At 40.9% G+C, this 21,650-nt stretch overlaps 1 protein-coding gene across 1 annotated transcript in view; it reads left to right on the top strand.

Moving 5' to 3' along the window:
- LOC145355311 (troponin I, slow skeletal muscle-like) overlaps positions 1 to 20,690 on the top strand; it is a 32,802-nt gene extending 12,112 nt beyond the window's left edge. Inside the window, exons 4-8 of the mRNA XM_080207261.1 lie at positions 5,076 to 5,207; positions 9,124 to 9,213; positions 9,317 to 9,490; positions 12,509 to 12,613; positions 19,969 to 20,690. Coding sequence (XP_080063387.1) covers positions 5,076 to 5,207; positions 9,124 to 9,213; positions 9,317 to 9,490; positions 12,509 to 12,610 — 498 coding nt within the window. The 3' untranslated portion in view covers positions 12,611 to 12,613; positions 19,969 to 20,690. The remainder of the gene's footprint in view (positions 1 to 5,075; positions 5,208 to 9,123; positions 9,214 to 9,316; positions 9,491 to 12,508; positions 12,614 to 19,968) is intronic.
- The last annotated feature ends 960 nt before the right edge of the window (positions 20,691 to 21,650 follow it).

Raw genomic sequence — 21,650 nt, 5'->3', positions numbered from 1 at the left:
ACACGTCTTTGGACAATAAGGGGCAATTTAGCATGGCCAATCCACCTAACCTGAACACCTTTGGACTATGGAAGAAAACAGCCAGAGGTAACCCATGCAGACATGCTGGAGAATATGCAAACTCCTCAAAGACAGTCACCCAAGGCTGGAATCGACCACAGGTCCCTGGCGTTGTGAGGCAGTGGTGCTAACCACAATGCTACCATGCTGCCCCCATCTTATTATTTATCAGCTATTGCTTGAAAAGTACAAGTGTTGGTGGGTAAAGAAAATAGACAAATCACTAAAGGTTACGCCATAGGTTAGCAAGGCCAAAAAAGAAGCAAACAAAGCACTAGATTTTATTTCAAGTGGGACAGAATTGAAAGGTAGAGCAGACTATTGTATTGTAAGTCTAAAGTTGATGATAGAAAAGGCAAATAGGCAATCCAGAGTTAAAATAATGAACTGAGGAGAACCAACTTCAATGGGACAAGAACGGGAATGAAAGGTTGGCAGAAGAAATAAATGCTGAACAATGGGCCACTTCAAAACAGAAATAGTCAAGACACAGTTCAGGTATATTTCCTTCGATTGGAAAGGCAGAGCAATTAAGTCCAGAGCTCCCGGTATGAAAAGTAGAACTTAAGATAAAGAAGAAAAACATATGCTTATGAAGATACAGTTGAGAACCAAGAGGATTTCAAAAGGTTCAGAGGGGAGGTGAAAAAGCAAAGGGGGATTGTGAGAAAAGACCAACAGCCAACATAAAAAGAAATCCCATAAGCATATAAATGGTAAATGATTGGTAAAAGGAGGGTAGAGCTGATTTGGGACCTGACATGGCACTTACGAATGGAGCTACAGGGCATAGTTAAAGTATGAAATGAATACTTTGCATTCGTCTTTACCCAACAGCTAGATACTACACAGGCAGATGAGGAAATTGATAAGAAGGAAGTGTTATATAGACTGCTTGTACTTAAAGTTGACAAGGCACTGGGACTGGACAAGATTCGTCCAAAGACATTGGAGGGAGTGAGAATGGAAATTGCTGGGGCACTGTCCATAATCATCCAATCTCTCTGAAAGGGACAGTAGCAATGTGGATACACAATTGGTTGAATAATACAAAGCAAAGAGTAAGTAATGATCATTGGATACTTTCCAGGCTCGTTTTCCTGATATACCTTAATGGTACTAAATCTTGGTGTGCCAGGGACATTTTCAAAGTTTATGAACAATACAAAATTTGGAGGTATTATAAACTATGAGGGGACAGTGTAGAACTTCAAAAGGATGTAGCCAAGCTGCTGGAGTGGGTAGATGTTTGGTAGATGAAGGTCAATGTGGAGAAATGTGAGATGATGTATTAGGTAGGAAGAACATGGAGACCAATATAAAATAAGGGGTAAAATTCTAAAAGGGGTGTAAGAACAGAGGGACCTGGGTGTATACGTGCAGAGATCATAAAAGATGACAGCACAGGTGAACAGAACAGTTAATAAAGCACATAGCATAGTGCACTTTATTAATAGAGACATATGCCAGAATTGTATCACCTCGCCTGCCTGAGGCTCGTAAGATCCTACCTGAGCCAATGGAGAATGCCATTCTGTGAGCCTCGTTTGCCCCAATTCTGGGGCAGCCATGTCAGTAAAATTCCAGCAATAGAGTACAAGAGCAAGGAGTTTATTCCAAAGCTGAAATAGATCTGGGCACCACACCATAGCAAGGCTGTGACCATATTGTAGAAGGTGCAGAAGAGGTTTACAAGAATGGTTCCAGGGATGAGAAATTTCAGTTATGAGGATAGATTGGAGAGGTTGGGACTGTTCTCCTTGTAGCAAAGAAGACTGAGAGGAGATTTGACAGAGTTGTTCAGAATTATGAGGGGGCTGGACAGAGTAGATAGGGAGTAACTGTTCCCGCTCGTAAAAGGGTCAAGAATGAGAGGGCACAGATTGAAGGTGGTTTTCAAAAGAAACAAATGTGATCTGAGAACTAAACATTTTCATGGTTGGGGTGTGGAATGATCTGTCTGGAACTGTGGTGGAGATAGGTTCAATTGAGGCATTCAAGACGGCATTATATTATAACTTGAATAGAAACAATATGCGGGGTTGTGGAGGAAAGGCAGTGGAATGGCATTAAGTTATATTTCTTGAAGGGCCAAATAGCCTCTTCTGCATTGTAACAATTCGGTGATTCTGTGAAGTTATCTTAAAACTGTTATAGCACACCATCTGGACAAGGAGACAGTGAAATGGGTTTGGTTTGTAGTATATCTCAAAGTTGAATTCAGGAGCCTGGAAAGTGACTTGTACACATTCGATGAACCCTGAACCACACTTATTCTGAAATCCTCACCAGGTCATTTCTCTTTTTTTGTTTGCTGCTCTCTAAGGAAATATATTTAGCTCTCTTGGAATAGAGAGATTCAGTGTTCTTCCCTACACAACACTGGATGGTAAACTGGGAAGTTACAAATATCATCAGTTCTGGCCTGTAAGGTGCCTGACACATAGAATATATACCACCACAGTCACCTTTGCAGTCACTGGCAGTGCTATCCTGATGGTGCTCCTGAAGTGGTAGATTTCAGTGAGGACATACATACTGACATGCAGACAACTGTTCCATGCTCATGTTCAGATTGGAGAATTGCTTCCTGAACATCCTAGGTTGATATGACCTCCAGCTGAGAATTCTTCTCTCCCTCCATCTCCTCTCCCTTCCAGCAACCTGTCCTGCTCTGTGTGGATTTTCACAACAATAAATAACTTCTGTAACCATTAAACACTTTTAAACATACAGCAACCTCCAATGGAAATCAATCATCAGCTAACATAAATGCAGTTGATGTTTCCTGTAATTAGCTGCTAGGAGTCTTTTCAACTATGAAAGGTTATGAAGGTCTGTTAGCTGAAGCTCTGAGATCCAAAATAGCAACGCAGGCACGACGTCAGCATTAGACGTTGACTGACATCATGATCTGCCAAGCTGGCATGCTCCCTGCGTGTGCACTGGCCAAAATGGTGTTTGACATGAGTCCCATGAGAAGAGGACACATATGTCACAGATGTCATTGTGAAGCTAAAACTGCACTCATTGAGTTGATTAATCATGCTCTAAAGAACATCTACCAATTCACAAAGACACTCTATCCCCTTCAAGGTCAATAAGAAAAACATTGCACCTCATCCAATTTATCAGAAACATTAGCCCTCAACATTTCCAGTTTTATTTTTCCTTCAATTTGTCTAAATGTGGTTGTCTTCCTCCACTCTCCCTCATTCAATCTGATACTCTCTTCTCTACTTTAGTATGTTAGTTGATGCTTTTTGTCTTCGATTGGTTAATGCAGAGAGCAATTTCCCTTTCAACTGCCACTCAGCTAATGTTGATACACACTGACCTTTCCCAATGTACCCCTCATTCTCTCTGTTTTAGTTTAATGATAGTTAATCCCCAAGGAACGTCTTGCCATCTGCCTGTTTACAACTTTTTTAATGTTGGATGCTTGAGGTGCTCACCCAATTAAAATAGGCACCTTACTTCATGATATCTGACTATTACAACGGATCAGCAGTCTTTTACCTGCTGTGCATCTGGAAGTGAAAATCCTCACTAAAAATTCTTCCTTTTCCTCCTCAAAGTGCTGCTTCTAGCTTCTGCTTCATTCCCAATTCTCTTCAATTTCATCCTGTCCCCTTTTACTCCATGGTCACCCATTTACCTCCCCCTTCTGTCTTTATTATTTCCTTCCTTTAGTCTTTCATTTTTCTTATCACACTCCCTTTCACTGATACCCATTTTCCCACAATATCTATTAATCAGGTCAACATTATTCCAGCCAGTCTTCTTCACCCATTGCCCCTCTTTCTCCTTCCAATTCACCTGCCAGTCCCATCCGTTTTCCATTTGTCACATAACCTGCCCCTCCTCCCCTAATGACCATTCATTCATTTTCCTCTTGCCACACATGCTGCAATTCCCATGCCTTACTTTCCAATCCCTCTCCTCACCATGGTTGAAATTTTCCGATCCTTCCCACCAGCAAGATCTTCCAGTCCCACCAACAGCAAACCCCCAGTGCGAACCCCAGTGGCAGAGGGTGTGGGGTACACAAAGCCCCGTAGATACTGGCAGGATCAGACAATCCCACTGACGGCCAATGGTGGGCTGCCTCCGCTGCTGGAAAATGTGCCATGGGAGTGCTGGAAAATCCCATTCCATGTATTTCCCTTGCTTCTCCCTTGTCTACCTGTGCTTACTTCTCAGCTCCCATCTTTCTGGTGTCTGTGGCCCTCCTCTCACACCTTCCATAATCCAATAGTGAATGCATCAGGTAACATGGCCCCTGTGATATCAACTGGGATGCAACTTCTGAAAATTTAGGGGAGAATCTTCCATTCACACAAACAATGGGTGGCAAGGTCGCACAGTGGTTAGCACTGCTGCATCACAGCTCCAGGAACCCAGGTTCAGCTCGGTTAACTGTCTGTGCGGAGTCTGCACAATCTCCTTATGCCTGTGTGTGTTTCCTCCAGGTGCTCCAGTTTCCTCCCACAGTCCGAAAGGCAGGCTGGTTAGATGCGTTGGCTATGCTAAATTTTCCCTCAGTGTACAAAAAACAGGGACCGGACTGTGGTGACTAGGGGATTTGAACAGTAACTTCATTGCAATATTAATGTAAGCCTAATTGTGACACTAATAAATAAACTTAAACAATAGTTTCTAATACACAAACTCTCTCAGCTTATCATGACAATTGTATGGCAGCACACACAATCTGAAAGTAATTGCATCTGCCCCCATATAATTGACTGGGTTGATGATTATAGTTTATCAGTATTATATAGTGAAAATTATAATAGATTTTGCAAAAATTGTTAATGGTTCTCAAAGTAGTTTTAATAGTTGACCTGCCACTTACTGCTTACTGATAAATCAGACATACATTTCCAATGTTTTTAAGCAATCAACCATCCTAAGGACAAAGCCTTTCTGTCTATAATCAGTATTAAGAATGAGAATGAGCACTGGGATTTTAGAAGGTTTTTTCAACATGTTCAATTGTATTTTATGTTTAGAAATTGATGCTTGCAAATGCAAGCAAGCAACTGGAAAAAGAAAAGGACGAGAGAGATACAGAGAAAAATCGTTTGCTTAATGAGAGTGTGCCACAATTTAACACGTCAAGTCTTTCAATTCAAGAACTCCAGGTAAATTGTGGATTATGATAATGAATACAAACTTGCCAAAACATTGAATGCTATGGGTATCTTCAGGAGTCAGTAGATTACTCTGTAATCATCCAAACTTAAACGGCATGAAGCTAGTGTGGGACACTGAACTTGAGTACAGTAACGTTTTCTACCAAAACTGCCCATCTTAACACCTGCCCAATTTTCTGCTGCCATTACCATTAGACATTGAAACTCGCTGCTTGGAATAATTGGAAAAAAATTTCAAGACAATGAGGCACAGTCAACATGGTTTTGTGAAAGTGAAATCATGTTTAACCAATTTATTGGCGCTTTTTGAAGTAACTTATGCTGTGGATAACAGGAACCAGTGGACGTATTGCACTTAAGGTTGAGGATGAGGTGTCACATGAAAGGCTATTGAGAGAAATAGAAGCTCATGGGGTAGGAAGTAATGTATTGGCATGGATAGAAAATTGGCTCGCCAACATGAAACAGAGAGTTGACATAAATGGGCCTTTTCTGGTTAGCAACGTGCCGTGTGCTACAGAGATCAGTACAAGGTCTCAACAGTTTATATAAATGACTTGGATGAGAGGACTGAAGTTATGGTTGTTAAATTTGCTGAAGACACACAGGTAGGAAAGTAAGATGTGAAAAGGATGCAAGGTGGCTACAAGGGAATATGGATAGGTTGAGTGAGTGGGAAAAGTCCCGGCAAATGAAATATAATGTGAGAAAATGTTTATTTTGGCAAGTAAATATTTTAAAAAGCATATTAGTAAAATGTTGAGGGATTGCACAGCTCTGAGATGCAGAGGAATCTAAGTGTCCTGGTGCTTGATGTGTAAAAGCCTAGAATGCAGATACAACAACTGATTAGGAGAGCTTATAGAATGTTACCATTTACTGAGTAAGGAATTGAATACAAAAGTAGGGAGGTTATGATTAAATTGTACAGGATATTGGTGAGACCACATCTGGAGTATTGTGTACAATATTGGTCTCCCCATTTTAAGGAAGGATATAAATGCATTGGAAGCAATTCAGAGTAGGTTTACAAGACTAATAGTTGAAATGGGCAGGTTGCTTTTATGAGGAAAGTTTAGACATGCTAGGCTTGCATCACTGAAGTTGAGAAGAGTAAGAGGCAACATGATTGAAACATAAGATCCTGCAGGATCTTGACTATCTGCCATTTTGTTATTTACTCCCTTTTGCAATATGATTTCCTTTCGCACAAGGTGATTCTAAGTCACAGTCATGCTTATGTGCATTCTCGAAAAGTGCGAATGGCTCTCCTTATTTTGCCAGACCGAATGGGGTTGTCAGGCTTTAACATCATTGCATTCGGGTCAGCCAGTTGGCGTTGAACACCTTAGCTGCTTCCTGCTGCTGTTGCAGTCCCGTTTTCCTTGTGGGATGACCTTGTAGAGCTCCTTTCTCTCTCCCCTGACTGACTTCACAAGAAGCACTTTTTGAGAATGCACATAAGCATGACTGTGACTTAGAATCACCTTGTGTGAAAGGAAATCATATTGCAAAGGGGAGTAAATAACAAAATGGCAGATAGTCAAGATCCTGCAGGATCTTACGTTTCAATCATGTTACCTCTTACTCTTCTCAACTTCAGTGATGCAAGCCTAGCATGTCTAAACTTTCCATTGAAACTCACACTCCCTGCAGATAACCTAGCCAACAGCTGACACTTTCAGAGCTAGTCTAAATCCAGGTTTTAGAGATATAGACTTTGGAGGTACAGATCTTTATTACATATCGAAGAGAAAAATAATAAGGGCTGCCACATAATGAAATACAAGGTAGGTTTATTAAGACAGTGTTGCTAGTTCCAGATGTAAGGTGGAAAAGTCACAAAGGCCCATGAATCTCTCTCCTTATGTCACTAGAGATCATGTGACATTTTACCAGAAGAGATACAATCGCTTTGAATACATAACCAACCTTCATTGATGCAGCAGCCTGCAAGTCTAACATTAAATATATAATTCATAGAATCAGTATCATTAATAATGGGCTATATCCAAAATATTTAAGCTATCTTTGATTTTGACATGTTGATTAGCATACAGTATATTTCCAACACCATCAAATTTGATATAATTAATTTTAAATGGGCTGATCCAATGATTACAGCATTGTTTTTGGATGTGATTCACCAAATAATCAGAATTAGCTCTGAATTTCTTGCATGACCAGGATCTCTTCCCGTTACGACAGTGTAATTTGCAAGAAATTCTGTTTTTTAAAATCAGAAATAGATACCAAATGCTTCAGTTGGAATTCTGTAATAGAAACATACAATTATACTATGTGGCCCTGGTTCTTCAGCTGTTGAAAGATCAATTATAGTTGTGAGGAATTTGGATCATGATATGCAAAAGGTGCTACGAGTTCTTTGTTTTCCATTTATAGAAATAACTTGGACCTGATCAAAAGAGGAGCTAAATTGAAATTTGATAATAACACCAAATTAAGAGTTTTGAGAAACCATACAGGAGATTGTATGAGAACTTTGGCAAGCTAATGTGTTTGACAACTTAACAGAACAGTCTATTCAATGCAGAAAAGTTTAAGTCATGCACGTTGAGGAAAAGAAATAATAAAGAAATAATTGCCTAAATGGTAAATTTTTAAAGACAGTATAAAAGTCTAATTCTGTCGAAGGAAAAGTCTTTAATAGTGGGACAGCAGGAAGAATAAAGCCTAAGAAGGCAGGCAAAGCTTTCGGTTTTATGTGCGGGACATTGAAGCTGAAGTAAGGAGGATGAATTTTTGGAAGTCACAAATCAACACACAGTTGGAGTGAAATGTAGAGCTTTGGCGATGTGCCGGATTTTGGATATTGTTGGATTTGGAGTCAGACGATTCAGGCCAGGGCAGTTTATAACAAAATCATCTTGGGTGGGGTCACAGTAGCTTGGAACGTGAATTAGAAGAGTGCAAAAAGTGGTGAAGCTGGTAACCAGTCTAGAGTCAGACCACAATGCACCGCCTAAACTGAATTATCCAGGTAAGTTTTAAAAAATATTTTACTGAACATTGACGCATAGAACATTATAAGAACATTATAAAACTGTGCTGACTTTGGACACCACTGATTTCCGGGTAGATGGATTTGAGGTTAACCGCTTGTATGGAAGTAATTTAAATAACGTACTCTACAAATTATACCGCACTCTTCATTATAGAGTGGTAAAATGAAGGTTGATGGTTACAGTTCTCTACAATGCTGAGTTCCTGATATCAGTGAGGGTAAGCAAAAAAGGCAGTGAGGATGGAATCTTTGCCATCAATATAGAGAGAGGGTAAAATGAATAAGACAGCTGACTTATGCCATTCATTCAACTGTGGCCTTATTTGTGACTTGAGAATAGGTTTACTGAGTAATGATATATATTGGGGATAATTTTCATCCTCCTCATCCGATCATCGACTCCTAAAGTGCAGAAGGAGATATTTTGCCCTTTGCATCTGCACTGAACACAATCTCACCCAGGCCCTATCCTCATAACCCCATGCATTTATTTTAGCAAGTCCCCCCGACATAAGGGGCAATTTAGCATGGCCAATCAACTCTAACCCACGCATCTTCGGACTATGGGAGACAACTGGAACACCCGGAGGAAACTCACACAGACACAGGGAGAATGTGCAGACTCCACACAGACAGTGACCCAAGCTGGGAATCGAACCTGGGTCCCTGGCGCTGTGAAGTAGCTAACCACTGTGTCATCCCATGTTGTTATATGGCAGAGCAGATTACCCATTCTTTATGTAATCTTTCGACTTTCATTCTGCCTGGCAGCAAAGGTAAAAATGACTCCCGTGAAGGGAATGCAAAGTGGTAGCCAAAAGAAACGATTTAGAATCTGTCCTCTGGCCATCCTCATCATGTTATTTTGAAATGTTCCAGAATATCTGCAAACAATTCCACCAGAAGATTGATAGCGTTGACGCCGAGCGCTACGACATTGAAATGAAAGTGTCCAAGAATGCCAAAGAGGTGAATCATTTAGATCTCTATTCACTGAAGAAAACTGAAGCAGTTTTGACTCTTGAGGGTCAAATTGCAGAGTATGAATAACAATATATTCTGCTCTACTCAGATCGAAGGCTTAAATCAGAAGGTCATGGACCTCAAAGGCAAATTCAAACGTCCCACCCTACGTCGGGTCAGAGTATCTGCTGATGCAATGCTGGGCGCTCTCGCGGAAACTACTTGTAAAACGTCCATGGATTTGAGATCAAACCTCAAGTCAGTAAGAAAGGAAGAGGAAAAGGTATGAAGTTGCTAAAAACTCACTCACTTTCATTAAAAATAGTGTCGGTGTCTTATTTTTCATTGCAAATATTAACTTCAGATTTTTGGATGTTCAGCTTCACTTCATACTCAAGAGTAAGTTGTTATCTCCATTTATAGCAACAGCTTTAGAAAAACATTGCTCCTGTTACATTGTCTCATGTTTTTTGATGGAACTCCTGTACCCTATGATCTGTTTTATACCATGAGGGGAGACAATGGTCGAGTGGCATTATCGCTAGACCATAAATTCAGCTAATGTTCTGGAGACCCGGGTTCAAATCCCACCACGGCAGATGGTGAAATTTGAATTCAATTAAAAAAAAAATTGGAATTAAGAACCTACTGATGACCATGAAACCATTGTCAGTTTTCAGAAAAATCCTTCTTGTTCACTAATGTCCTTTAGGGAAGGAAATCTGTTGTTCTTACTTAGCATAGTCTACATGTGACTACAGAGCCACAGCAAAGTGGTTAACTCTCAACTGCCCTCTGAACAAGGGCAACTTGGGATGAACAATAAATGCTGGCCAGCCAGTGACACCCATGTGCCATTAATTAATTTTCAAAAAATTGTTTGCAGGTCAATATTGTGGAAAAGTGTCACACAGGAACTATCTGCTCTGAAAGACAGAAAGGAAGCATATCAGCATTCAGTGCTGATAGATTCTGTATGTCCCCCCTTCAATATTCATTTTCCCCTCCTTTTTTTCTCCAAATCATTTTTTGTTCCATCTAACTTCGCCATCCATTTCACAATTTCAGTTGTTTCCATTCTTTGTGTTTTCTGCATTATCCTTTTTCCCCCATGTGGAATTTGGGAGGGCTTGTCTACTCTGAGAGCTTGGCTTCAGAAGTATTTGACTAGAGGACAGTGACTGGAGTGCAAGTGTCTCTGGACAGTCAGCCGGGGGCTCTACAGTATGAGGTAATCTGGTCAGTTCACAGACAGAAAGGAGACAAGTCCATGGTGCCAGATAGGTTTTCAGTCCTCTGATCTCAGACAAGTGTCTAAACTAAGTGGCAGCAGCCTGGACTGGCTTTGTGAAGCTTAGGGAGAGAAAGCTCGCTTCTCCTACCTCACAAGGATAAAGTCAAACTTAACCGCTTGCTTCCCTTTGGCCCAGACACCAGCTGAGGGGTAGTGACGCAAGCAAGACATACATTCCAACAAGTTCTTTCCTAAAATTGTAATGGGAGTCCTGTTGATGACTTGGGGTTCCTATTTAAATATATCAATCCACTTTCCCCCGCTTCTACTGTGTGGACCCCAGCAAAATAGCTGGTCAGGGTACTGCTGGGAATGGAGTAGAAGCTGTTTCCTATTATTTTCATCATGTTACCATTGGTTTCCTTTGGAAAGGAGGCCTCAAAGTTCAGCCCTACATTTCTTTATAGCTTTATCTCAATTTCTTTCTGTTATATTACTTTCTGCCTTCGCTCTCTTGTTCACTCAAAATAAGAACACCAGCAGTCATGCAAACATTGTCACAGGTCTTGTTGTGGATTTGCATTTGCTGCTGCCTGTACAGTGGTTATTAAGTTTCAATTGAATTTAACCTTAGTGTCAATAGAAAACACACAAGCGGAAACTTTCATTTCGGGCCTCCCACTACTGAATCCCTTGATAACTGACTAGATACAGAGGGAGAAATAGAGAGTGAGGATAAATGTGGACTGAACAACTGCAAAATATTGTTAATGCTGGAAATCTGAAATAAAAACGGAAAATATTGGATGAACTCAGTGTTCTAGCAGGTTCTGTAGAAGAGTCATTTAGGTTTGAAATGATGGACGCGATTTTCCAGACTCATCCGCCCTGAAACTGGAAAACCCCCCCTCCCTCACTGAGGTCAACGGATGTTTCCATGGTCCGTCTCTCACCCGCTCCAATTTCCGTGATGGGTGGGATGGTAAAATTCGGACATTAACTCTGTTTCTCTCCACAGATATTGCCAGACCTGCTGAGTTTATCCAGCATTTTCTGTTTGTATTTATTTTAAATGTAGACTAAAGTTTGTTACAATTGCCTAAGATCCCTCCAAAATATGCCAGTCTTGTTGTCACCCACTGCCAGTTACATCCAGCATTCTCATAGTTCTTTCACCGGGATTGTTTTTTGCAACCTAACATTTTAAAGGTATCACACTTCAACCAATTAGCCTTTGTATCTTTCATTGATACAATTACAGTTCTAGGATATTTATTTGATCATACATTTTATATTATTCATTTTTCATTAACCTTATTTCATGGAATGGCATTTCCATGCATCGTGTATATGAGGAAACACAGGAACATAGGAATTAGGAGCAGAAGTGGGCAAATTCATCCCTTCGAGCCTGTTCTGCCATTCAGTGGCTGATCTCTCCCTGGTTTCAAATCTACCTCCCCACCTATTCCCCATATCAATTTAACCCATTTTTTAATCAAAAATATATCTATCTCCTTTTTGAAACCATTTACTGATTTAGACACTACTGTGCTATGGGGCAGTAATTTCCACAAATTCACCACCCTCTGCAAAAAATAGTTCCTCCTCAATGCAGTTTTAAATCTCCCACCTCTCAACCAATGCCTGTGACCTCTTGTTTTAGATTGCTCCACAAGAGGAAACATTTGATCTGTGTTTATATAAAGTTTATCAATTTTTATATATCTTGATCAGATCCCCTCTCATCCTAAAAAAAACTTAAGAATTTAATAATCATTATTTATACTGATTTTCACAGTAACTTCATTGCGTTGTTAATGTAAGCCTACTTGTGACACTAATAAATAAACTTTAACTTATCAATTCTAAGGTGGACCTCTACAGCTGAACCAAAAATTGTACCCATGGAAGTGACTTATACTTCAGATTTTGAAACAAATGTGTATATGACAACCAGAAAATTAAATACACACATTGACAACCTATACATGAAGAAACTATAATAGGGTCATGCTTCATTTTATGATGAAGTTTGATTTAATATATATTCCATTCTATCCAAAGGAACACAAAGCTGAAGTCCATGACTGGCGTAAGAATGTGGAAGCAATGTCTGGTATGGAAGGAAGAAAGAAGATATTTGATACTGGTGCTGCTCCTCAGTAACAGGTATGCATCGAGGAAGCAGCCAAGAAAATTCTTTTCAGTCTCCACACAATTAAAAAAAATCCTTTAGGTGCAGTTAAAGCTGAAACCGTTGAAAAGATACAGCAGGTATTTGAATGGTGAAGGCCAGTTAATGTTCTAAGGTGTCACATCCTGACTTTGGGGAGCTCAATTTGACAAGTACCAAGCCATGCTGGAGAGGCAGGATTGGTGGGACAGTGAAGGCTGAAGATTAGTAAGGGCATCACCTAGACTATTGGTATTGTCAATGACATCTCCAAACAACCAGAAACTTGCACATCCTTTTCTATCTCCTTAATCGTAAAGGGTTCATGAGCACCCATTCTTACCCGAGACATAAGAACATAAGAACATAAGAACATAAGAAATAGGAGCAGGAGTAGGCCATCCAGCCCTTCGAGCCTGCCCCGCCATTCAATAAGATCATGGCTGATCTGTCGCTGCTCAGTTCCACTTTCCCGCCCTCTCCCCATAACCCTTAATCCCCTCTCCTATCAAATACCCATCAACCCGCGTCTTAAAAATATTTAGCGAGGCAGCCTCCACCACTTCAACGGGCAGAGAATTCCAGAGATTCACCACCCTTTGAGTGAAGAAGTTCCTCCTCAACTCTGTTCTAAACCGCCCCCCTTTTATCTTGAGGCTGTGCCCCCTAGTCCTATTGTCTTTTTTGAGCGGGAAGAGTCTTTCCACCTCTATCCTATCCATCCCATTCATCATCTTATACGTCTCAATGAGATCTCCTCTGCGAGGGTCTCCTCCGGGTGCTCTGGTTTCCTTCCACACTTCAAAGATGTGTGGATTAAGTGGATTGCCCATGCCAGATTGACTCTTAGTGTTAGGGGGATTAGCAGGATAAATACTTGGGGTTACTGGGATAGGGTTTGGGTGGGATTATTGTCAGTGTGGGTTTAATGGGCTGAATGACCTTCTTCTGCATTGTAGGGATTCTATGATTATATGACCAGAACAGTTACAGCAACAGGGGAAAATAATTATAAGGGCGGCCCCAAACAACGGAATGAAGGCAGTAAAATGGTGGAGAAGGGTAGCATTGTCAACTGCATCAAAGTTTGCAGACAGGTTCAAAATGATTGTCACGTAAGTGTCATTTGTGACTTTAATAAGGACTGTTTTAGTCTCTTTCGGGGGAGTGGGTTGCAGAAACCTGATTGGTGAGACCCAACCATGGAATTGCAGGAAAGATGGATAGGGATATAGCGAGCAGCAACATGCACAAAGAGTTTAGAGAGGATACAAGATAAATGATAACACAAGAACATAAGAACTAGGGGCAGGAGTATGCAATTCAACCTTCTGAGTTGCTCCATCATTCAATACAACCATGGTTGATCTCACCTTGGCCTCAACTCTGCTTTCCTGTCCATTCATCATAGCCCTTCAACCCATTAGTGATTAAGAATCCATATATCTCCTTAAATTTTACTCAATATCCTGGCATCCACTATACTCTCGGGTAATAAGTTCCATATATTCATGATCCTTTGAAAGACGTAGGCTGCAATTCTCCCATCGCGACCCATAACTTTTCTGGTGGGTCATGGTGGGAGATGTGCATCTCTGACCTTGAACAGGATTCCCCCTGGACACGTTCACCCTGGCAGTGCCTGCCTGTGCCCCCTGGCACTGCCCAAGGGGCAAAATGCCCATGCCCAGGGGACACCTTGGTACTGCCCATCAGGCATTAGGCAATGCCAAGAAGGTAGGGTCTATTGTGGGCAGAGCCTAGGGAGCGATCAGTGGGGGTGGGGAGTCCTGCTGCCACTCTGCCTGGGGACGGTTTGGATATCAGGGCACTCCAAGGCAGGTGCGGGGGGCGGGGGTGGGGAAGGTGGGGGGCACGGTCAGGGCTGGCCTGGGAATTGCAGTGAGGGCCGTGATCGGGCTGGCCAGCAAATGGAAGGTTGACACTTTGGGGCCACTGTGCATGGCAGAGTTCCAGAACTGTCAGACTCTGGTGCAAATAGGCCCCACCCCACTGGGTTTTTCATGATATTCATGACTGGGACCTCTGCAGTGCACAGAATGTGGAGATTCAGCTGAGAAGCTGAACTACAGAACACTCGGGATTTAGCACAGTTTTCCTGCCAATTCAACACTTTTGGGAGAATTGCCCCCGTAATTTCTCCTCATCTGTTTCAAATCTGTTACCCCGCATCTTAAAACTATGACCTCTTGTTCTATATTTCCCACAAGAAGAAGCATTCGCTCTACATCTAATTTGTCAATGCCTTTTACTATCTTAGAAACCTATATCCTATAAACTCGTACAGGATATGAGTTTGGAGATGGGACAGTAACTCGCAAGTGGGGTTTATGATGTGTTCTGTGAGGAAAGAGGTAAATTTCCATTTCTTTAGTGCCACTCACATAGTTCAGAATGTCCCAAAATGACTCAAACTGTGAAGTATTTTTGAAATGTAGTCACAGTGGTAACATAAGGCATCACATCTATGTAAATACTCTGAGCTCAGTTGCCAAAGATGTGCAGCAACAGGTGACTTTGAAGTCAAGCTACCTTCAATTGTGTTGACATCATGGAACTTCTTCTTCATTGTGAGCGCTGATGAAAGTTATTGCAGCTGCGCTGGAATCTGTAACAGTCACCCATCTGAGAAGCAGCCAGTGATGCGATGGTGACTCTTCAACCATGGAATTACACTGTCTCAGTGGCAGTGGGTGACATTTAAGAAGATTTTCTCCACTGGTTCCAACAATGACCCCTAAGGCATACTACTCGTCACCTGCTGCCAGTTAACCAATCCTCTATCCAGGCCAGGATCTTACCCTTAACACCATGGGCACTTAGCTTATTTAACAGTCTCCTAGGTGGCACCTTGTCAAAGGCCTTCTGGAAATCTAAATAAATCACGTCCACTGGTTCTCCTTTATTTAACTTCCTTGTTACTTCCTCAGAGAACTCTAACAGATTTGCCAGACATAATCTCTCCTTGATAAATCTGTGCTGATTCAGTCCTACTTTATCATGCACTTCCAAGTACTCTGCAATCTCATTTTTAATAATGGACTCTAAAATCTTGCTGATGACCGAAATCAGGCTAACCAGCCTATAATTTCCCATCTGCTGCTCCCTCCCTTCTTAAACAGCAGTGTTACATTCGCTACTTTCCAGTTCTCTGATACCCTCCCTGCCTCCAGTGATTCCTGAAAGATCACCACCAATACCTCTATGTTTAGCATAATGATGATGAGACAAAAAAGATGCTGTTACTCAGGACAGAAACTCAGCTGGGCATCCAGTTTCCCCCCACAGCATACCATGTAAGTGACAATAGGCTGCCCAGACAAATACTTCAGGGATAGAGATAATAATGGCATGAGAGATAGAAAGTCTGAGATCACGTACCAACCAAGTCAAGGCAGCTTCTTCCCTGCTGCCATCAGACTTTTGAATGGGTCTATCTCGCAAGTTGATCATTCTCAACACCCTAGCTATGACTGTAACACTACATTCTGCACTCTCTCGTTTCCTTCTCTATGTACAGTATGCTTTATCTTTATAGCGTGCAAGAAACAATACTTTTTACTGTAAGCTAATACATGTGACAATAATCAATCAAATCAAAGGAGAGCCACTTCAATCTATAACTTTTAAGGCAAAGGAGTAGCCAATCTCTCTCAATACTGGCCTCCTGGTTAATGCAGGAATAGTGAGAGGAGAAAGAAAGGCAAACTTTCTCATAGAATCATAGACTCCCTACAGTGCAGAAGAGGCCATTCGGCCCATCAAATCTGCACCAACTCTCTAACAGAATATCTTACCTAAGCACCCTCCTCTGTCCTAACCCCGCAACCCCACACATTTACCATGGCTAAGTCATTTAATCCACACATCTTGGGACATTAAGCGACAATTTAGCATGGTCAACCTACCTAAACTGCACATCTTTGGATTGTGGGAGGAAACCCACGTAGACGTTAGGAGAAAGGGCAAACTTCACACAGTCACCCAAAGCTGGAATTGCAAATCATGCTTGACTGATTTACTAGAGTTCTTTGAGAATGTGACAAGCAACGTGGATAATCGGGATCCTGTATGTCGTATGTCTGGACTTCCAGGAGGCTTTTTATAAGGTGCCACACAAAAGGTTAATTCACAAGATTAGATCATATGGGATTAGGGGTTATTTATTAGCTTGGATAGGTGATTGGCTGATGGACAGAAGACAGAGAGTCAGAATAAATGTTTTTTTTTCCTGGATGGCAAGAAGTAACTAGTGAGGTTCGGTCCTTGGGCCCCAACTATTTACAATCTATATTAATGACTTGGATACAGGGACAGAATTTGCAGATGACACAAAAATAGGCAGGACAGTAAGCTGCAATGAGGAAATAAGAACCTTACTAATGGATATAGACTGGTTAGGAGAGTGGGCCAAAATGTGGCAGATAGAGTTTAACGTGGATAAGTGTGAGGTCATGGATTTTGGTTGCAAAAATTAAAAGGCAAGTTACTATCTAAATGCAGAGAGACTTCAGGGTGCTCCAGTGCAGAGGGATCTGGGTGTCCTCACTCATGAGGCACAGAAACTAGCATGTAGGTATAGCAGATAATAAAGAATGCGAATGGAATGTTGGCATTTAAAGCTAAAGGAGTAGAAATATAAAGATAAGGAAGTATTGTTGCAACTAAACAAGACATTGGTGAGACCGCACTTGGAGAATTGTGCATAATTTTGGTCCCCTTATTTGAGGAAAGGTGTAGTGGCATTGGAGGCAGTTCAGAGGAGGTTCACTAGATTGATTCCAGAGATGAGGGGTTTGTCGTACGAAGAGAGATTGAACAGTTTAGGCTTATACTCTCTGGAATTTAGAAGAATGAGGGGAAATCAAATTGAGGTACAGTGAAACCCTGATTTTACGCACCTTGATTTAGCGTGAATTCGGATATAACTTAATGAATTATTGGACCCTTTTTTTTTGCTCTTTCTTATAACAGGGCCACACTCTATCTATTCTGCAGTAAATGAATTCAAGAATAGTGAGATAGAGCTTCTGCTTCGGGTACATTCAGTGATTCTGTCACAAATCACAAATACTGTGAAAGATGCTTTTGTTCTCCTCCATTTCTGCTTAATCAGTTTGAACACTGATTTTCTTGAACCCCAATTTAGCGCAACCCCACTTTTTTCATGATAATATTTTATGGACCCCAACCATCGCGTTATAACAGGGCCGCACTGTATCCGAGATGATAAAAGGTATAGTCCATTTGGTGTACCCCAAGTAGGTCACATCAGATCAGCCTTGCCAGCCACCCTCTACCTGGTTATATTGATTAGAAATGCTGTGAAAAGTACCTCAGCCTGAAAAAATGACGCACTCACTAATTCGGAATCTGATTACTGCTTGTGGCCTACAGCTACCGACAGCCTAACCCATCAGCATAGACACTCAATGTGAATTGACGCAACCAAAGAAAATCATGAGTTGCATTACTGTAACCAAGACAATGGTACTGCAGGAGAACAGCAAAAACCCGTATAAGTGCCACTTAACACAACCAACTGCCTAGAGCCACGTCAATTTTCTCTACAATGTACACACCTTATCATGTTTTACTGTGCGTATGTTATGCCCCATGAAAGCAATATACCATGCTGTAATGACGGAACAAGTGCAAATATAATATTCAGAATTGTCAGGTTGCTTCAAATTATTTCAGGCATTAGGCCTGAGGACAGTATTTGGATTAAATCTTCCCCTTTATTAAGAAACAATTATAGTGTTACGAGGACACCGCAGGGGGAGTGGAACTTATCCAATAAGAACAAGCACAGGGCAAGGCGACAAAAAGCCTCCTGAATTCTATGATTCTAAGATTGCAAAGAACTCAAAAGTGAACATTAGTCATTTGTGCTAAGACCCTGGGCGGTCTGTTATATAGTGGTTACGTTACTGGACTATTAAGAGACAATCATTCAGATCTGACCCTGGGAGCTAAGGATGTTTAAATTGAGTTAATTAAATAAATCTGAACTAAAAATGCTAGTATTAGTAAGAATGACCTTGGAGCCATTGCTATGTCATAAAAATCTAGTTCACTGATGTCCTTTGGCGAAAGAAGTCTGCCATCCTTACCAAATCAGACTATGTGTGACCCTGGATTTACAATAATGTCATTGATTCTTAACTGTACCCAATTGTGTAGATATGGATAATAAATGCTAGTGGTTGAATCAAATGAGGTTAACAAAAAAAGATTATGCACTTATTTCACGTGCACTCATTCAAGCTGATGTTTTAAGCTTGCCTAATAGTTTGTTGGTCTGTTTCCCCCCCACCACTAAATTGTCCATATGAGGGCATGCTGACATGAATCATAAGTTCCCACTACCGATCCCTGAGGCACGCTACTAATCACCGGCTGCCATCCTGAAAATGATCCCTTTATTCCCTGCCTTTTGCCAGTCAGCCAATCCTCTATCCATGTCAGGATCTTACCCTTAACGCAATGGACTCTTAACTTATTTAATAGTTCCCTATGCTGCACCTTGTCAAAGGCCTTCTGGAAATCCAAATAAATCACATCCACTGGTTCTCCTTTATCTAACGTCCTTGTTACCTCCTCAAAGAACTCTAACAGATTTGTCAGGCATGACCTCTCTTTGACGAAGCCGCACTAACTCAGCCCTATTTTATCATGCCTTTTCAAGTACTCCACGATCTCATCTTTAATAATGGACACTAAAATTTTGCCAATGACTGACGTCAGGCTAACCAGCTTGTAAGTTCCCATCTGCTGCCTCCCTCCCTTCTTAAACAGCATCAAATTAATTCAGTTTGTTATCACTATTTTCCATATACGTATATTTGCTAAGTAAGAAACTGGAAGCTCATCTGAGTTGATATGACCCCAATTTCTTTGAGTAACTAATAATGGAGTACATTTCAGGTTTCACTGCCTGGGAGCAATCTAGGGAGAGCAGATAATTAATTTTGAGTAATTTTGGCTCTCTATTATTCATAATTCAGCTAATGTAGAAATACTAACAGACCTATTCAAAAGCAAAAGCTAAAATGCAGCATTCTTCAGATAGCTAAATCCCATTAAACATTGTCATTTTCAGACACAAACGGCGAAGTAAATCGCACTCTACTGGCAAACACTCAACAAATAACGCACAGCCTTTTGATCAGGCTGTATACGAAACTAAAAATATCTTTATGCACTCACAGTAACTCTATCTATATATGGGTCGCAGCTGTAAAAAGAGCAACTATTTCTTGAACTTGCAACGGCATCAACTTTTGCTGGCAAACAGTAATTGGTTTCTTAATGCTTATTCCACCAGATCTGCTGACACGAGTTTGGAAATCACTCAGCTATCATTCACAATTTATCCCGATCTCACAAAAAGGTAACCTTTTTAATGAAAGAGCACTTTGGAAAGTGGACATTATGTGGCTCTGTAAAAGGAAAGTTTATTTGAAAGACGGTATTCCAACTGAGAAGCGGAACTTCATTTACAAGGCTGAATGGTATGTTCAGTAAGGACAGTTGTTGGATGAGTCTTCTGTTCACGGATTTACGAAAATGATGAAGAAGACGGAAAACAGATGGTATTAACTCCCTCAGCACAAAGAACTTTTCAATTTTCAACACATTTTTCTTTCATAGAAATGAACTCATGTAGCATTGCAAATTAAAAAATTGTACAGAACTAAAGAATTCTACTTAATTCACAGCTTTAAAAAAAATGTAAGAATCTGGTAATGTTTTGAAGTTTATTGATAGAGAGTGACTCAGGTCATGAAAGACATAATTGTTACAGCGTAAACAATTGCTCTGGTTTTGTGGAAAAGTTCAAATGCTTGTAAAATATTTTAAATGCCCAGAGTTTGCATTCAATTTACAATCTATATATTGGTAATATTTTAGTATAATGATTCAGAAATCAGCAGTAAAAGATAAATGTTGTTAGATTGTCATGATCTCAACAGTGGCCACTGTCTCGTATTTATTTTTGAAATATATAATTGCTCAATTCTAATAAAGGTGTAAATTTATAACAGATATCATTTTGACTATTTTTTTAAAAAGAGAATTGAATTGAAAGAATGGTGTAGGTATACATTGAATTGACCCATTGCACATTTTGTCATGGTAATTGGCAAGGGCATAAGGGGAGCTGATGAAGATTATTTTGTAGGCAAGAACTTTCTTTGTATCATGGCAATTAGTAGTCAAGTTTAAATTTAAAGTATCACAAGCAGGTTTACATTAACCCTACAATGAAGTTACTGTGAAAATCCCCTAGGTGCCATACTGCAGTGTCTGTTTTGGTACACTAAGGGAGAGGTTTAGCCAATGTACCTAACCAGCACGTCTTTCGGACTGTGGGTGGAAACCAGTGCACCTAGATGAAACCCACTCAGACATAAGACGAATGTGCAGACTCCGCACAGTGACCCCAGCCCAGAATCGAACCATTGTGCTGCCCCTAGTTCTAAGGGAGGGGGCACCAGGAAAGCTGTCACATCCAAGAGCACAAAGAAAAAGGGACATCTCCTCTCTCTGTCTGACCCCAGAAATCTATGTACAAAACAACATAAAATGTCAGAGAAACTCAGATCAAGCAAGCTGACTGAGAATCCTGAACAAGGATCTACAGCTCACCAATGAGGGCTATTTGAATTTTTACCAGCTGCTGAACACAGCTAGGTCATGCAGGAGGGTGGGAGGCACAAATCGGGTAGAAGGGTAACCAGGAGAAAGCGATAACTAGGAAGTGGAATATGAGGGAAGGTGAAATCAGAGAAGAGGGCATTTTGGAGAGGAAATGACTGGGAGGGAGAGGGAGACAGGTTGACCATGAGTGGAAAGCAATCTTTGGGAGCGGGAGGGAAGTCCCTTTAAGGATTGTTGATTTGAGAGAATAGGTTTCCAGATAGAGTCACATGGGTAAACATCTTGGAATCACTTAAAAACAATTGAATACCGCAATGGTTGGATTTTACAGTTAATCTGAATGCA

Source organism: Carcharhinus amblyrhynchos, chromosome 19 (genome assembly GCF_965287045.1).
Source record: "Carcharhinus amblyrhynchos chromosome 19, sCarAmb.v2.hapA, whole genome shotgun sequence".
NCBI classification, from domain to species: Eukaryota; Metazoa; Chordata; class Chondrichthyes; order Carcharhiniformes; family Carcharhinidae; genus Carcharhinus; species Carcharhinus amblyrhynchos.
Note: the sequence above shows the minus strand (reverse complement) of the source record. Positions and strands in the feature narration are given on the sequence as shown.